Source organism: Fundulus heteroclitus, unplaced genomic scaffold, assembly GCF_011125445.2.
Source record: "Fundulus heteroclitus isolate FHET01 unplaced genomic scaffold, MU-UCD_Fhet_4.1 scaffold_37, whole genome shotgun sequence".
In the NCBI taxonomy this organism is placed as follows: domain Eukaryota; kingdom Metazoa; phylum Chordata; class Actinopteri; order Cyprinodontiformes; family Fundulidae; genus Fundulus; species Fundulus heteroclitus.
Genome location: NW_023396781.1, coordinates 3,258,326 through 3,274,317, shown reverse-complemented (window position 1 = coordinate 3,274,317; position 15,992 = coordinate 3,258,326). Strand labels below are relative to the sequence as shown.

Genomic DNA, 15,992 nt, shown 5'->3' with positions numbered 1-15,992 from the left:
CTTAAACCAATTTTTCCTTCTCTCTCCTCTAAAAGGAGCTCTTTACAGTCTTCATTTATGCATTTTTCCCACTGTTTATCCAGCAGCTGGATCAGTGTAAAGACGCAGTATGAACCCCTGCGTGCTTTAAGTGTTGCAGCTGAGGGGAAAATGTTGGACCTTATAGGCTTGATGAAACTCTGCCTCATTCACAAATGAGACCAACATGGATAGAATAATGATAATCTGTAGTGTTTTTTATTGCCTGGATGTGAATCTGATAATTCATATTGTGTCTTTTATAATAAACTTAAAATTTTTCTATCAAAGGTAGGAAACAAAGATTTCTCTCCCAGGGTCCAGTCAGCCACGCCCCCCAAAATTAACATAATCTGACTTTTAATTTTTGGTAAAAATTGAGAGGTCTGGTGAGGATTAATATTTTGGCCGATAAAAAATATGCCTGGCCGGTTGATTTTTACATCTACCGGCCAATTTGACCGGTGAATCAGGAAGTTAATTTCGGACACTAGGTGTGACTCTTCTTGCTTAGAGCTGAAAGTCAGCTCTAACCAAGGAGACTCCTTTTTCAGCAGCCGAAGGGAACTGGTCGCGGCCACCATCACTGTGGTTCAGGGTTCTCTGGTTGAGAATTGAAGAACCTTGAATCACAAACTGCGGGTTCTAACACTGAGGGAATCCGGAAAAAGTGCCACCAGAGGATGTATCTTCAGGCAGTTGAACTCCTTTTCTGTCAGCTAGAAGAACTTGCAGACTTTCTATTACACGTTGATTCAAAGTGTTTTATCTTTCTCCATTTGCTGTTGATACCACTCTATCTCCTTACAGAATATGAACTGCCTTCATAACATTGTGAAGGTGTGTTCTGTGCTTTAAAAACTGCATTTTGTGTTTACAGGTGTTGTCTTTGACAACTGAAAGACTTAAAGGAACAACAAGTGATCTTTCACCACTAGGTGGAGCCTCAGCCCTGTCTGTAGACCAAAACAAAATGTATAACAAGCCCCGGCTCTCTCTACCTCCGCTCCAGCTTCAACCTGGCACCCCTTTCCCCACCTCATATAAATCCAAAGCAAAACAGCATCACCTTTCAGAGGAACATGTCAAGTGAAGAAAAAGTAACTCATAACTTTATAATGCTATTAGCAAGAGAACATTTTGATCCGCTGGGCGTGCCCTCTGCTTTTTGTGCCTGGCCGTATTTACAGGCAGGGAGGGGCAAAGCCCTGAGTGGCAGCTGTTCACATGCACATACATGCGGCCAGCCCCGCCATGTAAACTAGAGACTGCGACCTCATACCATGATCCATCTAAAAAGATACCCTCAGTTCTTCACAAAACAATTTTTAGCTAATTAAATTCTAATTAAAATAATGAAATTTCACTTATTGCTCCTTTAAGTGTGACAAGCAAGCAAGAAAAAAGAAATCAGGAAGGGGGCAAACCCTTTTTAACCCCCCTGTATTTGTCTGCGGAGGTCCTGTGTGTAACTCAACAAACAGAATGAACAATGGATGAAGTCATATAACAAAAATAACTATCAAAAGTCTGAGAAAATCAAAATGTATAAGCTTGATGATGGACGAAAAAACATAAAGACTAGAAGCTCAATTGTTTTCCGACACTTATCCAGACCAAAAAAAATTATAAAAGCACATTCCATACATTTACAGAGATTTCGAGACAGTGAAGGAGACCTGTGAATTATTACATGCAGAAATCAACTTCTTTCCTCTCAAAGTTCGTTATCGTTCTGCTGAGGATATTTTTCTGAAAACCTGACCTCATACCGGATCCAAAACCCCTTAACTTTGACATTTGATCCACTTCCCTACAAACACATCTCTCACCAGAGCCTGGGAGACGTTCCCTCCAGTAGCCAGCGATTTGAAGTGTCGACTGTTGTAGACCAGCTGCACCTGCTCCAAATCCAGAGTCTCCAAAACCTCCTGAGAGGGCCGGTCTACAACGTGCAGCTTCTCGTGGCTGTCCACCAGCACCAGAGAGCAGCTGTTAATCCACTGCAGACACACAGGAACAGGAGGACAAAGGCTCATGTTGTAGCTGATCATGTCTCCTAAAAGAGGACCGTTTTCTTTCCAGTCCTCTGTTGGGCCATAATTTGAAAATCAGCGCCTTATATTGTTAGGCCAACATAAAAATTATGCAGTCTGCTGATGTTTGGGTCATATAGCACAGGACTGTGTAAAAACCATTTCTGTCACAGGCTTTTGGCTGAAAAGCTGAACTGCTGTACTGAGATCCGTACTTACATTCAGGCTGATAATGTCACAGCTCAGGTGGAGTTGTCTTTGTTTGATCACATGGATGGTGCCTGTCTCCTCTTTCTTTACCTAAACAAATCATATTGCTCAAAGTCAGGTCTCAAGAAACAGCTTAACAAGCTGAGACACAGTTTGGTTTTGGACTGTGGGAGGAAGCCGGAGTACCCGGAGAGAACCCATGGTGAGAACATGCAGAAATGTCCCGGTGTCCAAACCCAGGACATTCTTGTTGTCAGGGCAACACCACAAACCAACGTGTAACCCTACATCAGGATTCTGTCACATTAACAATTTAAATAAGTATAACTGAACAAAAGATTTATCTGCATTTCGCAAGTTTACTGAAAATTGTCATAAAAGAAGGGGGATTGAAATGAGGCAAAAGTGTTATCATTGGAGTCAGCTGTATTCTTTGTCATGTGAGAGTTAAGACAGAGCTGAGCACATACCAGCAGAAAGTGGACTGTGTCTCCTTTACAAAAGGCAAGGATGGGATTGACCATCTTCTGGACAGGAACAAACTGCCAGGCCAGCTGGGGCACACTGGTTGGATCCGACTGAGGAGAGATAACATCATCAGAAACAGCATAACAAATAGAATACACAAACTTCAATGTGCAGTGAATTTAGTCCTTAACAGCAACAACGTTAGAGTTATTTTTTTCCTGGTAGCCAAAATAGACAATCTCCATCGCATCCCTGGGCCAAAAGGGATGTATACTGCCTCCAACAATCCTGGATCTGTTCCAGGATCTCTTTCCAGGGAGACGTCCCAGGAAACCCTTCAAAGGCAGAAAACCAGGACACATTCTAATCAGATGCCCGGGCCACCTCCCTGCCTGAATTACAGGCAAATGACTCCTTTTAATGCAGAGCAGCAGAAGCTTTACTCCATGTCTAATCATCAAAGGTGAAAGTTGGAACGTAAACTCACCTGTAAATCGACAGCTTTGCTCTTTGACTCTGGAAATGTTGCATTTATTAAAGGAAAGACTCCTGACTGATAATGTTCAGTCATAAGTCTGTGTTCTTAAGCTCAAGATCACTTGAGTGATCCAAAATACACTATTAAGTCCACCTCTGAGTGGCTCAGAAAAAAGCAGGTTTTGGAGTGACCTAGTCAAAGTCTGGACTTAAATCTGATTATGATGCTGTAGCATGAGCTTCAACAGGCCATTCATGCTGGAGCACACTCTAATGTGTCTGAATTTCTAGAGCTTTCTATTTTAACTCTGGTTATCTTTGTCTTCGATTGACATTTTTTTGATGATCTGAAATCTTTAAGTGGGATTAAAAAAAAAGCAAAACCAGAAGGAATGTGTAAGGGGTAAATACTTTTTCACATCCTTGTGCGGTTGAAACTTAAAATACATTCATTAACCATTTTATGAACAAAGAAACAGAAGGTTAGGTAATCAGACCTTTGCGTAAGGAAGAGTCATCCAGACATTCAGAGTGGGCTTGAGTCCAATGACCAGAATCTGTTAAAAAAAAATCCGAAAGTTACAACATCATTAGTTCAAACACACACACCCAAATGGACAGACTGATGACAAAACACAAACAAAGCTAGATAATCCCATGTGCTGCTTCAATATAGACTCCTAAACAAAACTAGAGAAAATACGAGGTGCACCTGTGTTATAACTTTATCTTTTAAATTAAACTGACGTATCTTCACCGATTTTGGTTTTACCAACAGCTGAAATAAAAGTGTGGTGGATACATAGATAATTCTCGTTTACATCTAGCCTTCTCTCAGCAGAGGGAGATCACTTTATCCTGATGTTTTAAAATGGATTACTGTAAACACCAGAAAACAACAAGTGGTTAAGAAGAAACACTAATTCCAAATGCAATGACCCATCTGCGTCTGGGTAGAATATGATTTGGGTTTGGATCTGGACCACGGTCCATGCTTGGGTTTGTGGGCCAGCTTTGCAGTAGTTAACGGTGCAGCTTTAATCATGGTCTCTTTAACTCAGCAGGTACTGTGGCCTGGTGTTTCTCAGGGTCTGCTCCAGCTGGTTGGTGAAGATGACTGGGAGTCCATACCTTGGTCAGGGAAGCCATAGCTAGGAGAGAGTAGCATGTGATGGGGTGATCTCTGAAATCTGGAGGAGTCCGCAAAGGTTCTATACAGCACACCTCTCCTTTAGAACCGCTGAAGACACACCTCGAGTCACATGAGCGCATCCCCATTACCCTCCTGGGAAAACAACAATAAGCACACATAGATCTATTACAGCGCAGTAGAGAATAAAAGCATTTCTACATGTGGTGGTCTCTGGTGCACCTATACACTGCAAAACAATACTAAAAATCCCAAACTGTAGAAAATCCACAAGAAAAGGTTGGGAAAAATACTGTCAAGAAAAGGAAATCTTCACAGTATTAAAACAGTTTTAATAAACACTGTTTTTTGAATTTTCTCTATTTAATACTTGCTTTTAAACCACATGCTTTTAAAACAGTTGGTAGAAAACAAGAGAAGCCTCTTTTCACAACTGCAGGTTGTTCAGGTCTGACAAAAATACTGTGATTAAGCCATAAAAAACAAAAAGCATTTGTTTTGAGTTTTATTTCATTTAGAGACGTGCGTTTACCTGAATGTCAGTTCAAATACAGATCCTCCGCTGTCATTACATACTGCCAGAGTCGGGTCATCTGTGAACTGCAAAGGAGGACAGAGGGGTAGAAATTAGCCGATCGTCTTCCCAGTTCATACCGTCACTGTGTGGATCACAAACAATTATTGCAATTATCCACAAACATCTGGTCAGAAAACACAATTCAAATGTTCTTGCTTCTTCGTTTCACTTAAATGTGGCAGATCAACAAATCCATTTTATGATTACTGATTACTGTGAATAAAGGCTGCTAGCACCAGAAAACCCCTAAAAGAGATAACCAGAAAAAATACCAAAAGCATTTTTAAGTTTTCATTTATCAATGGAAAACAGTAATCCAAGGCAACATGGTGAGGAATTTTGGCCCATTCTCCTTTGCAGAATTGTTTTAATTCTTTTAGTTTTGAGAGTGAACCACATTGTTAAAGACAAGCAAAAAATTCATTTAAATATTTGACTAGGTCACTTCAAAACTTTCATTTTGCTGTTGTGAGCCAGTCAGAGGATGACTTGCGGGTATCCTCGTGATTATTGTACTGCTGCCGAACCCAAGTGAGCCCTGAGCTCAAATGTTTTCTTTCAGGATTTTCTGCTCCAGAAGAAAATTCATGGTTCCATTAATTACAGCAGGTCATGCAGGTCCTAACGCAGAAACCCAGTCCCAGACCATGACAGAACTCAGCAAGTTTCCATTAACGCTCTCTCTGATTTCTCATCACCTCTACAGGTTCTCCACAGGTTGCATGCTTTCTCCGCTGCTCTTCATTCTGTACACTGCAGTGCAGATCCACGCAACCACCGCTACCTGGTTAGTTAGGTTTGCTGACGACACAGTTCTACAGTCCCTCCAGTCTGGCCCACTATGTTTGACTGTACATATGAAGTTCTTTCCTGCAATGCTGTGTCCATTTTCCACAAGATGAAACATGACTTACACCTTCTACAAAAGGCCCAATTTGTCTCATTAGTCCACAGGATCATCAAGTTGTTTTTGGTTAATGTTAGATGGGCCTTTTTGTTCTTTTAGGTCAGCAGTGGTTCTGGTATTGGAACTCTCCTGTGGAGACCATTTTTGGTCTGTTTTCTCATTGTTGACCTCTGACCTTATCTGAGGCAGTGAGGCCTGCAGCGCTGTAGATGTTGTTCTGGGTTCTTCTCTGACCTCCTGGATGAGTTGCTGCTGAGCTCTTGGAGTAATTTTGTTTGGCCTACCACTCCTGGGTAGGTTCTCCACTGTTTTCTCCATTTGTGGATCACTGTGGTTCCCTGGAGTCCCGAAGCCTTGGAAATGGCTGTGTAAACATCTCCAGATTGATAGATGTCAGGGACTTTGTTTCTCGTCTGTTCTTAAAAGTCTTTAGATTCAGTGCCTGATGTGTTGCTTTTCTAAGCCTTCTTTGTGTTGTCACACGGGTTCTACTGAAATTATTTCTGCAGGTTTGCTAATAATCAGGGCTTAGGGTCACATTTCTAAAATGTGGTCAATCACAGTTAATTCGGGATTTAGTAAAGAGGAGATTCTTTTTCCACATAGGGTCAGGTTGGTTTGGGTAAGTTAGGTCCCTTAATAAATTAAGCCATCATTTGAAAACTGCTTTGTGTTTTAACTCAGTGCCCTAGAGTCTTTCATTCATTTAGGTCTAGTTAGTTTGCTTCAATTCAGTTTATTTCAAATTAATGCATTCCAAATCAATTGAAATGCATTCAGTTCTACTTTTTATAGAAGCCAATCCCAGGATGGGAAAGAGAAAACAAGTGGAATTTGTGCCCAACTGACCACTGGCCCATTCGATCACTTATCTCACACATTTCTAAACACCACACACCAAGTAGTTTAATAACACCTACTACTCATTATTATACTTTGGAAGCTCCTCCCGACAATCTGGGCAAAGGGCAACATACCAATTACCTGGAGAGTTACAGAGGGCTGCTTTGTGCCAAAGGAGAAGGACTCTTCTGCGATCAGCCTGTTCCACACCATCTCTCTGCTGAGTGTAGAAGCCAAGATCTTCTTCTCAGTCTTGGCGAGAAGAATAACTGACGACATGACAGCAAATTAATACCTCAACATCTCGATCCAGAAGGGGGGGGGGGGATTCCAGGGTTCTCTGGATGCCTGGAACACACCACCATCCTCAGCCATCTGATCCAGGAGGCCAGGGGGAGCAAGGGCAACCTAACAGTTGTCTGGCTGGACCTCGCAAATGCATATAGGTCCATGTCCCGTTCCCTCATCAACAAGGCTATGGAGCAGTACCACATCCCCAACAACCACATCCCCAACAAGACCAGGCAGATGATTAACAGCTACCTGGGGTCATTCAAGCTGCGGTTCCAGACTGCCAAGTTCACCACCGCATGGCAGCCACTGGGGAAGGGCATTGTAACAGGATGCACAGTATCCCCCATTCTGTTCATCATGGGGATGAACCTCCTGATTACAGCAGGAGCAGCAAAGGCCAAGGGACCAGTTACGGCAGCAGGGAGCAGACAACCCCCACTGAGAGGATTCATGGATGACCTCACCATAGCAACCACAACGCATGTGCAGGCAAGGTGGATCCTGAAGACTCTCGGGGCCTTAGCGTCATGGGCGAGAATGGCTTTTAAGCCCAGGAAGTCACAGAGCATGGTGATAAGGCGGGGGAACTGCATGTCCAAGGCGAGCAGATCCCTACAATCAAGGAGTACCCCATTAAATGCCTGGGGAAGTGGTACGATGACACCCTCAGTGACAGAAACAACATCTCTGACACTGCAAATCAGGCAGACGAGTGGCTAAGGAGGTTTGATAAGTCAGGCCTACCCAGCAAGTTCAAGTCCTGGATATACCAGCATGGGCTCCTACCAAGGCTTATGTGGCTGCTGACAGTTTATCAGATCCCAGTGACTGCAGTGGAGGGAGTAGAGAGGAGAGTGAACAAACATCTGAGGCGGTGGCTTGGTATCCCTCCCAGCTTCACTGTAGTTGGGCTCTACATCCGACCAGGACAGCTCCAACTTCCATTTTCCTCTGTGGTGGAGGAGTTTAAGGTGGCTAAGTGCAGGGTGGCTATGATGCTCAGAGACTCAAAGGACGAGCAAGTAAGCAACACAGGTGTCACAACAAGAACACACCGTAACTGCAGTTAGACAAGCTGAGAGCTCCCTGGAGTTGAGAGAGATCATTGGCAATGTCTGCATGGGTAGGCAAGGACTGGGAACATCTCACTTTACACAGTGGAAGAAAGGCAAACATCCAGCAGAGGCGGGACATGGTACAAGCGGAAGTTTGTCACCAAGAGGAGGAGACGCGGAAGGCTAAGGCTGTGGAACTGGCAACCAAGGGAACATGAACCAGATGGGACCTCCCAAACAGGAGGGTCACATGGACTGAGCTCTGGAGTCTGGAACCTTTCCGTGTTAGCTTCCTCCTGAGGTCTGTGTATGACACACTCCCATCACCAGCAAACCTAGCCAGGTGGGGCTTGAGGGAGGAACCGCTCTGCAAGTTGTGCGGGAAGAGGGGAACACTGGCCCACATTTTAGCAGGGTGCCAAATCGCTCTGGCTCAGGGGAGATATAGGTGGCGGCATGACTAAGTGACTAAGAGCAGGCCAGGAGAAGACCACAGCCGACCAAGCCACAAGTACCATCAATGCAATTCATCAGGGCAGGAGAAAAGCCATCCACTGTTAAAAGAACCAGGACCAACATCCCCCAGGGGGCACAGGGGTGGGAGATGTCAGTCGACCTGGAGAAGAAGCTCACTTTCCCACCCATCGTCCAGACCACCTTGAGGCCTGACGTTGTCATCTGGTCAGAGCAAGCTAACAAAATCATCCTGGTGGAACTGACTGTGCCTTGGGATGAAGGCTGTGATGAGGCCCATGAGAGGAAGAACCTAAAATACCAGGACCTCATCATGGACTGCAAATACAAAGGCTGGCAAAGCCCTTAATAATCAAGCTCCATCATATATCAGAGCTCTGACTACCCCGTATGTTCCTAACAGAGCACTTCGCTCTCAGACTGCAGGTCTGCTGGTGGTTCCTAGAGTCTCTAAAAGTAGAATGGGAGGCAGATCCTTTAGCTATCAGGCTCCTCTCCTGTGGAACCAACTCCCAGTTTTGGTCCGTGAGGCAGACACCCTGTCTACTTTTAAGACTAATCTTAAAACTTTCCTTTTTGACAAAGCTTATAGTCAGAGTGGCTCATGTTACCCTGAGCTATCTCTATAGTTGTGCTGTAATAGGCCTAGGCTGCTGGAGGACATCAGGGTCTAATTTTCTCACTCTACTGATTTCTACTGTTCTTTAGTCTACTGTTCTCCAGTTTTGCATTGTATTACATTGAAATGACTGTCGTCATTTCAGCTTTTAACTTTTTGCTCTCTCTCTTTTTCTTCATAGTAGGTACACCTGGTCTGGCGTTCTGTTAACTGTGACATCATCCAGAGAAGACGGCTCACCCGCTAGTACCATCTAATGTAGAACAGATTACTAGATCAATGTGTGCTTCTGTGCTTTTTTGTCTCTCTTGTTGTGTCTCTGCTCTGTCTTCTGTAACCCCAGTCGGTCGAGGCAGATGACTGTTCATAATGAGCCCGGTTCTGCTGGAGGTTTTCCTTCCCGTTAATGGGGAGTTTTTCTTCCCACTGTCGCTTCATGCTTGCTCAGTATGAGGGATTGCAGCAAAGCCATGTACAATGCAGACGACTCTCCACGTGATGTATTCAACAAGTTTGCTCTGTATGTCCCTAATTATCACAAGTGAAAATGTGCCTTGCTATTTGAACAATTTAGCACCACCAGCAGAGTAACATTAGTACTCTACAAACAAACCATTATAAAGCTTTAAATATAGAGGCTTTTGGGTTTACAATTAGATTTGTTCTGGAGCTGCTGCAGCTTATTGTATGGAGAAATAAATGACTTGTTGCATTGCAGAGGAAGACTGGCAGCATGTGTTTAAGCTGCACCACGGTCAAACTAAAAATGACTGGTACGTTTGGGGAACAAACAAAGTCAAACCGTCACAGGTTCAGTGGTATGCAATAGTCCTGAGTCCCCCTTTATTTCGTTATATTTTGCTGCCCAGTCTTAGTAAAAGGGATCTGTAATGTAATAAATTTAGACTTCAAAATGTAAGAATACATGGGCACGCTGGTGGCGTAGCGGGAAGCGCGACCCATGTATGGAGGCTTTAGTCCTCGACGCGGTCGACCCGGGTTCGACTCCGACCCGCGATCCTTTGCCGCATGTCTTCCCCCCTCTTCCTGTCAGCACACTGTCAATAAAACGCGTGCCACTAGAGCCACAAAAAATAAAAATAAAATAAAATATGTAAGAATACAGTAAGTAATTAAGCCACGTTTTGTAGTAATCAACGCAAAATATAATAAAATCCACAAACAGCATTTTGCAATAGATTCTGCTCCATTATGTTCTAACATTGTTACGTTTTAATGTGATGATGTAATATTTTAATGTAAATTATGCTCTCCTATTTGTGTGGAGATGTGAGGTAGAAAGCAGATACACCCCAGCCCCCAACAAGCACACACACACACACACACACACACACACACACACACACACACACACCTTACCTTCACGTGCAGTATGGCTGTCCCTGGAGGATGGGCATCAGTGATGGTCCTGAGAAGCTTTCCGTTGGCAAGATCCCACATTGTAATCTAACGATGCACAACATATGGAGCTGAGGAGACTGGTAGGGGCACATACTAATATACAACTTCTAGGTCTTGCATTTCTGCAAATAATTAGGCTACTAAGAACAGTGAACAGCTCTATGAAAAAGAATTTACACAAATGGACAGATTTGGCATGAACTGGATTCAATAGGTTTCAGTGGGAACATGACAGAACTGGATAGGATGATAGCAGGGGTGGTAGTCAACTCCAGATCTCAGAAACCAGTGTTCTGCATCTTTATATGTTCCCTTGGTTGAATCAAATGAAAGACTAATTGTGAGGCCTCTGCAGAACTCTATGAAATGCTAAGGAGGTGATTATTGCATGTTAGAGCACAGGCACATCAAAAACATGCTGGACAGCAGTTGGCCACAAATGGAGTAGAGAAAAACTGACATTGAATTAAATTGAACTGTCAGGAAAGCTACTGCTTTATATGCATTACACTACACTGTGTTGCTAAAAGTATTTGCTACCCCATCCAAATCACAGAAAGCAGGTGTTCCAATCCCTCCTATGGCTATAGATGAATAAAATAAAGCGCACACTGTTTCTACAAACATTTGTGAAAGAATGGGTCGCTCTCAGGAGCTCAGAGGACTCCAGCGCTGTGCTGTGAAGATGCCACCTGTGCAAAAAGTCCAGCTGTGAAATTTCCTGGCTCTGAAATAATCCAGTCAACTTTCAGTGGTATTATAACCAAGTGTAAGCCTCTGGGAAAAACAGCAACTGCCCTGTAAACTGACCAGTGCTATTTAGGTTGAATGCGGATATACGATATTTACCTTGAAATGTTTGTCTTTTCACAAAGTAATTATAAAAAAGCATCCTTGAATTAGGGCTGAACAATTAATCGCATTTTCAATGTAATCGCGATTTAAAACAACACAATTTCCAAATTGCAGAGTCTGCAATTTTTGGCTATGTAACAATTAGGGAATTAGACACGTTCATTAGGTTTTGGTAAAATGTTTAAAGTGGGTTTGCCTCCACATGGAAGGGAAGACAGTTGCAGCAGTGAGATAATCTAATTTTATTACTTGTTTTAGAGTTTATATAATCAAACATAGCATTAAGTACAGGTCAATCAGTTTAATACATAGACTTGTTTGTTGGTTGCGCTTTATGTTCAACAAGGATTGATGTCCAAATCAATTAAAAGCTGTTCTCTTGAATAATATTCTGATTAATAGAAACATTAAAAGTTCTTGTTTTAAATAGTCCTTGTTTACAAACATCTTTATTTAGAGGCCATTTTTGTTGCTTGTGGTTAACGCAGAGAAAAGTCAAAATTGCAATTTTGGTTGAAATATATTGTAGGCAGAACGCAATCATTTCTGCTCTGAGTTTAGATGCTGTGGGTCTTTTAGCAACTAATCCGCACAGTGAGGAAACAAATCGATTTGTTGTTTGTATATGTTTAAAAAGACATGATAAATTAAACTGCAAAAAAAAAAAAATCGCATTAAATCACAATATTAAGAAAAAAAATCGCAATTAGATTATTTTCCAAAATCGTTCAGCCCTACCATGAATCAAATCTTTATACGAAATGTCTCACAGGCACAATTTTTAACAGCTGTAGATAAATATGAGAAACAGTTAGGTAACCTACTGGAATATTTACGAGTATAGACCATAAACATAGACAATCCTGACACGAACAATATAGTCTCATCTTATATCTCCTTTTGAAAAATCTTGATATTTTTAAAATCTCGATATATTATCCACCCCCAAAACAGACGGTGCTGGGGCAACACATGCTGAGGAGCATAGTGAGCAGAGTTCATCAACTTTCTCAACTTTCTGCAGACATGTGGCCTTCAGATTGGCTCAAGAACAGTGTGCAGAGAGCTTCATGGGTTGAGTCCTCACATGGCCAAGCAGCTGCATCCAAGCCATACATCAACAAGTGCAATGCAAAGCATCGGATGCAGTGGAGTAAAGCACGCCGCCACTGGACTCTAGAGCAGTGGAGGCCCATTCTCTGGAGTGACACATCACGCTTTTCCATCTGCCAATCTAATGGATCAGTCTGGGTTTGGCGGTTGCCAGTAAAACTGTACTTTTCTGACTGTATTGTGCTAAGTGTAACGTTTGGTGAAAGGGGTTCTGGTGGAGGGTTGTTTTTTCTGGAACTGGGCTTGACCCTCCAGTGAAAGGAACTGGGATTGCTTCAAGATACCAAGAGAAGATTTTGGACAATTCCATGCTCCCAATTTTGTGGGAATAGTTTGAAGACGGCCCCTTCCTCTTTCAACGTGACTGAACACCAGAGCACAAAGCAAGGTCTATGAAGACATGGATGGCAGAGTCTGGTGTGGATGAGCCTGACTGGTCTGCACAGAGTCCTGACCTCAACCCGAGTGTCTGACCTCACAAATACTCTTCTTGAAGATTGGTCAGAAATTCCCAAAAACACTCCAGAACCTTGTAGACCACCTTCCCAGAAGAGATGTAACTGTTATAGCTGCAAAGGGTGGACCAACGTCACACTAAACCCTATGGATTAAGACTGGGGATGTCACTTCAGTTTATATGTGAGTCAAGGCAGGGGAGCAAATACTTTTGGCAATAAAAAGTATGGTGTTTTGTGTAAGTGCACAGTGCTATATAATAATCTATATAATTTCTTCTTTTGCTTAGAGGCATCCGACCTTCACTCTGTTATACCAGGCTATGTAAGAAATGTTTATATTGGTCTGTCGTTGCAAAACTTTTAAACTAAACTTAGTTTGCATTTAGATTAGAATGCATAGAAAATGATTTAGCTTTAACTACAGAAGTCCCATTGAAATATAATGCTGCTTACTTGAAGAAGGTTTAACTTACCTGACCCTTTGCAAATCCACACAGGAGACGAGAGCAGTCATGGTTGATGCTAAGTGCAGAGACAGCACCAAATTCTGCTCCTGTGGTCTTACTACCCAGACACAGCCGCAGAGCCTGGTTGGTATCTGAAGAAGAGATTAAGGGAGGTATTTACTAGCTCTACACTGACAAAACGTTTGCCCGGTACCATAATTACATGTTTCACTAGTCCACCACCCCAAGAGCAGCATAACAGCATCAAATGGCCCAATAATACAAACTGACATGGGCATTAAAACAGAAGAAATGAAAACATTAAGTTCCAAGTGGGAAACGAGAGATGCAATGCATGCATCGAACTAACATGATCAAGCCAAAGTTCAGATGGGACATGATGCAAACAGAAATTAGCATGACCATCAATCAGGCGTAGCCGTACCTTTTCCTGCCCGCGTCATCATTTTGTCAGCAGCAGAAAGAGACATTGGTCAGCTTTGATTAAATCTCCATCTGGATCAAAATTCAACTCAGTCACTAGGACTGCATTTCTGCACATGTGAAAGCGGGCCAATTTTGCAACATATTTACAACGATTTTCCTAAAATTATCAAATGTGTTCATTTTGACTCAGTTACAAACAACAGGTGGCAAAAAGAAACACAAAAAAGAGCCTTTTGTTACAGCAGTGACGGCCCCTATAAAGACAGAATTAATTCTTGTTTAAGTGTCATGACTAGATCTTTACAATATTTATTCCAATATATATTGTTGACAGTTCAACATAATTCAGATTTTTTTATTATGAATATTGTTTTTTTAGACACAAAGGTCCCTATAAGATCACAGGGTCGGTCAATGTTAAGCTGATGACATACTATTGGATGTTTTGCAATCACTGTATCATGGAATGTCAGACGAGTTCTTTACAAGAATGTCAGACGAGTGGGAAAAAAAGGAAGTGAAAGATTCAGAGGAAACATTGCTTCAGTTCAAAATACATGTTTCTCTAGCTGCACATAGAGATTTATGATATGTATTTTACTGCAGCTTCTAAAGTTACAACATGTTGGTCTCACACACAACTTCAGGCTTTCTTGGGTTTCACATTCCACCTTTAGTTTTTCTAAAGCCATGTTCTGACCCGGTACTAACATTCACCCTCGCTGATCTGGATTTAAGTGAACCAGCATAAAAACAACCCTTCCCACCTGGCAGTTCTAGTTTCCTGGAGATGTTTCACCTCACACTCATTAGGCCTCTTCAGTTCACAGGTCGGAAGTATCAGGCTTATAAATGATGGTTACAGGAACATGACCTTAAAGACTGCTCAAGCATTTCACCATTTAAATTTAAGGATAAGGAAGAAAATGAAAATGTATGATACGGAATGTAAAAGTATCCATAACGCCTGATTATATTTGTAAAACCCATCTTTGTTTATCATGAACTGAGAAGGGGGGAGGTGCACAATCAATGAAGACATGAACCCATAAAACAGTAGCAAAGGTAAACACCTGGTGGCTCCCCTTTAGAGATTTTTTTTTGCTTTGTTTTTGTTATTTTATTACTAGGCGATTGCAGCCGGTTTATTTAAAATCCAAGTATGGATGAATTCAATTAGAGCCATCCAGCTAAAGTATTCTGTGCTTTGATGGGAGTTGTTGGTTCTTTAATAGGTTGCAGGGTGGATCGTGTTCAGATTGCCAAACTGTCCCCGACCGCCTCTGAGGGTGGTCAAGCGGAAAACTGGCATCCATCAATTTTGAGTGCAGTATCATCTATATTCATCACCTTACAGAAACAATCAGATCATTCAGGACACATATGTGAACAGGGTCTAACCAGTAGGGTAACTGAGACTTTTGTGATAGATACTTATACAAATATATCACTGGAGCCTGTAAACCATATAAGAAAATGAATTGGTGAATTTTCCAACGCTTTGCAATATCAAGAAGATTTTCCAGAAACTATTTCTTACCAACAGCATTTCAACAGTTTGACAGTTGCTCTATCAGAGAAAATAAAATGAAGGATTTATTTTATGAAAATGTCAGGTATGCATACAGTACATGTGCATACACATGTACAAGACATGCTCTGGACAAAGCAGATCATGACAAGGGCTCTCATTTAGAAAGCTTGCATATGCACAAAATGGGGCCTGAAACTTTAGTACGTCACTTTCCACGCAGAAGTTGGGATCTATAAATAAAAAAAATCTGACAGGAAAATTTGCGGTCCTCACAGCAACTCTGACCCAGGCGTACGCTCACTTTGGAGACGGGGAAATTGGCGACACATATGGTGAAGTGGTGACTTGCAGCCAAACTCCATGATGATTCCTCTCAGACGTTCTCTTTGTTGTTGACAACTTATTAACAACTTATTTTAAAGTAGACATCATATGTGCTTAAACATTTGATCTACTTCTCTCTGAATTTTTCTCACAGTTTCTCCATGGCTGCCACGTCATCATAATGAAGAAAACGATCAGTTGACCCATTTTTAATATAAATTAACATTGATGAGGGGCTTTGCATTGACCATTTATGATAGAATCT

General features: G+C 42.1%; 1 protein-coding gene across 4 annotated transcripts in view; it reads right to left on the bottom strand.

The window, feature by feature from the left end:
* Positions 1-15,992, bottom strand: part of vps8 (VPS8 subunit of CORVET complex) — a 64,430-nt gene that overhangs the window by 41,223 nt on the left and 7,215 nt on the right. For 2 of the 4 annotated variants that reach the window (XM_012850335.3, XM_012850337.3), the window contains exons 7-15: positions 13,868-13,873; positions 13,450-13,574; positions 10,509-10,595; positions 4,892-4,959; positions 4,341-4,494; positions 3,707-3,766; positions 2,735-2,842; positions 2,274-2,354; positions 1,851-2,021 (exon numbers count right to left, since the gene is read on the bottom strand). In XM_012850335.3, coding sequence (XP_012705789.2) covers positions 1,851-2,021; positions 2,274-2,354; positions 2,735-2,842; positions 3,707-3,766; positions 4,341-4,494; positions 4,892-4,959; positions 10,509-10,595; positions 13,450-13,574; positions 13,868-13,873 — 860 coding nt within the window. The remainder of the gene's footprint in view (positions 1-1,850; positions 2,022-2,273; positions 2,355-2,734; positions 2,843-3,706; positions 3,767-4,340; positions 4,495-4,891; positions 4,960-10,508; positions 10,596-13,449; positions 13,575-13,867; positions 13,874-15,992) is intronic. The other 2 variants (XM_012850336.3, XM_012850338.3) reach the window with 1 other exon arrangement.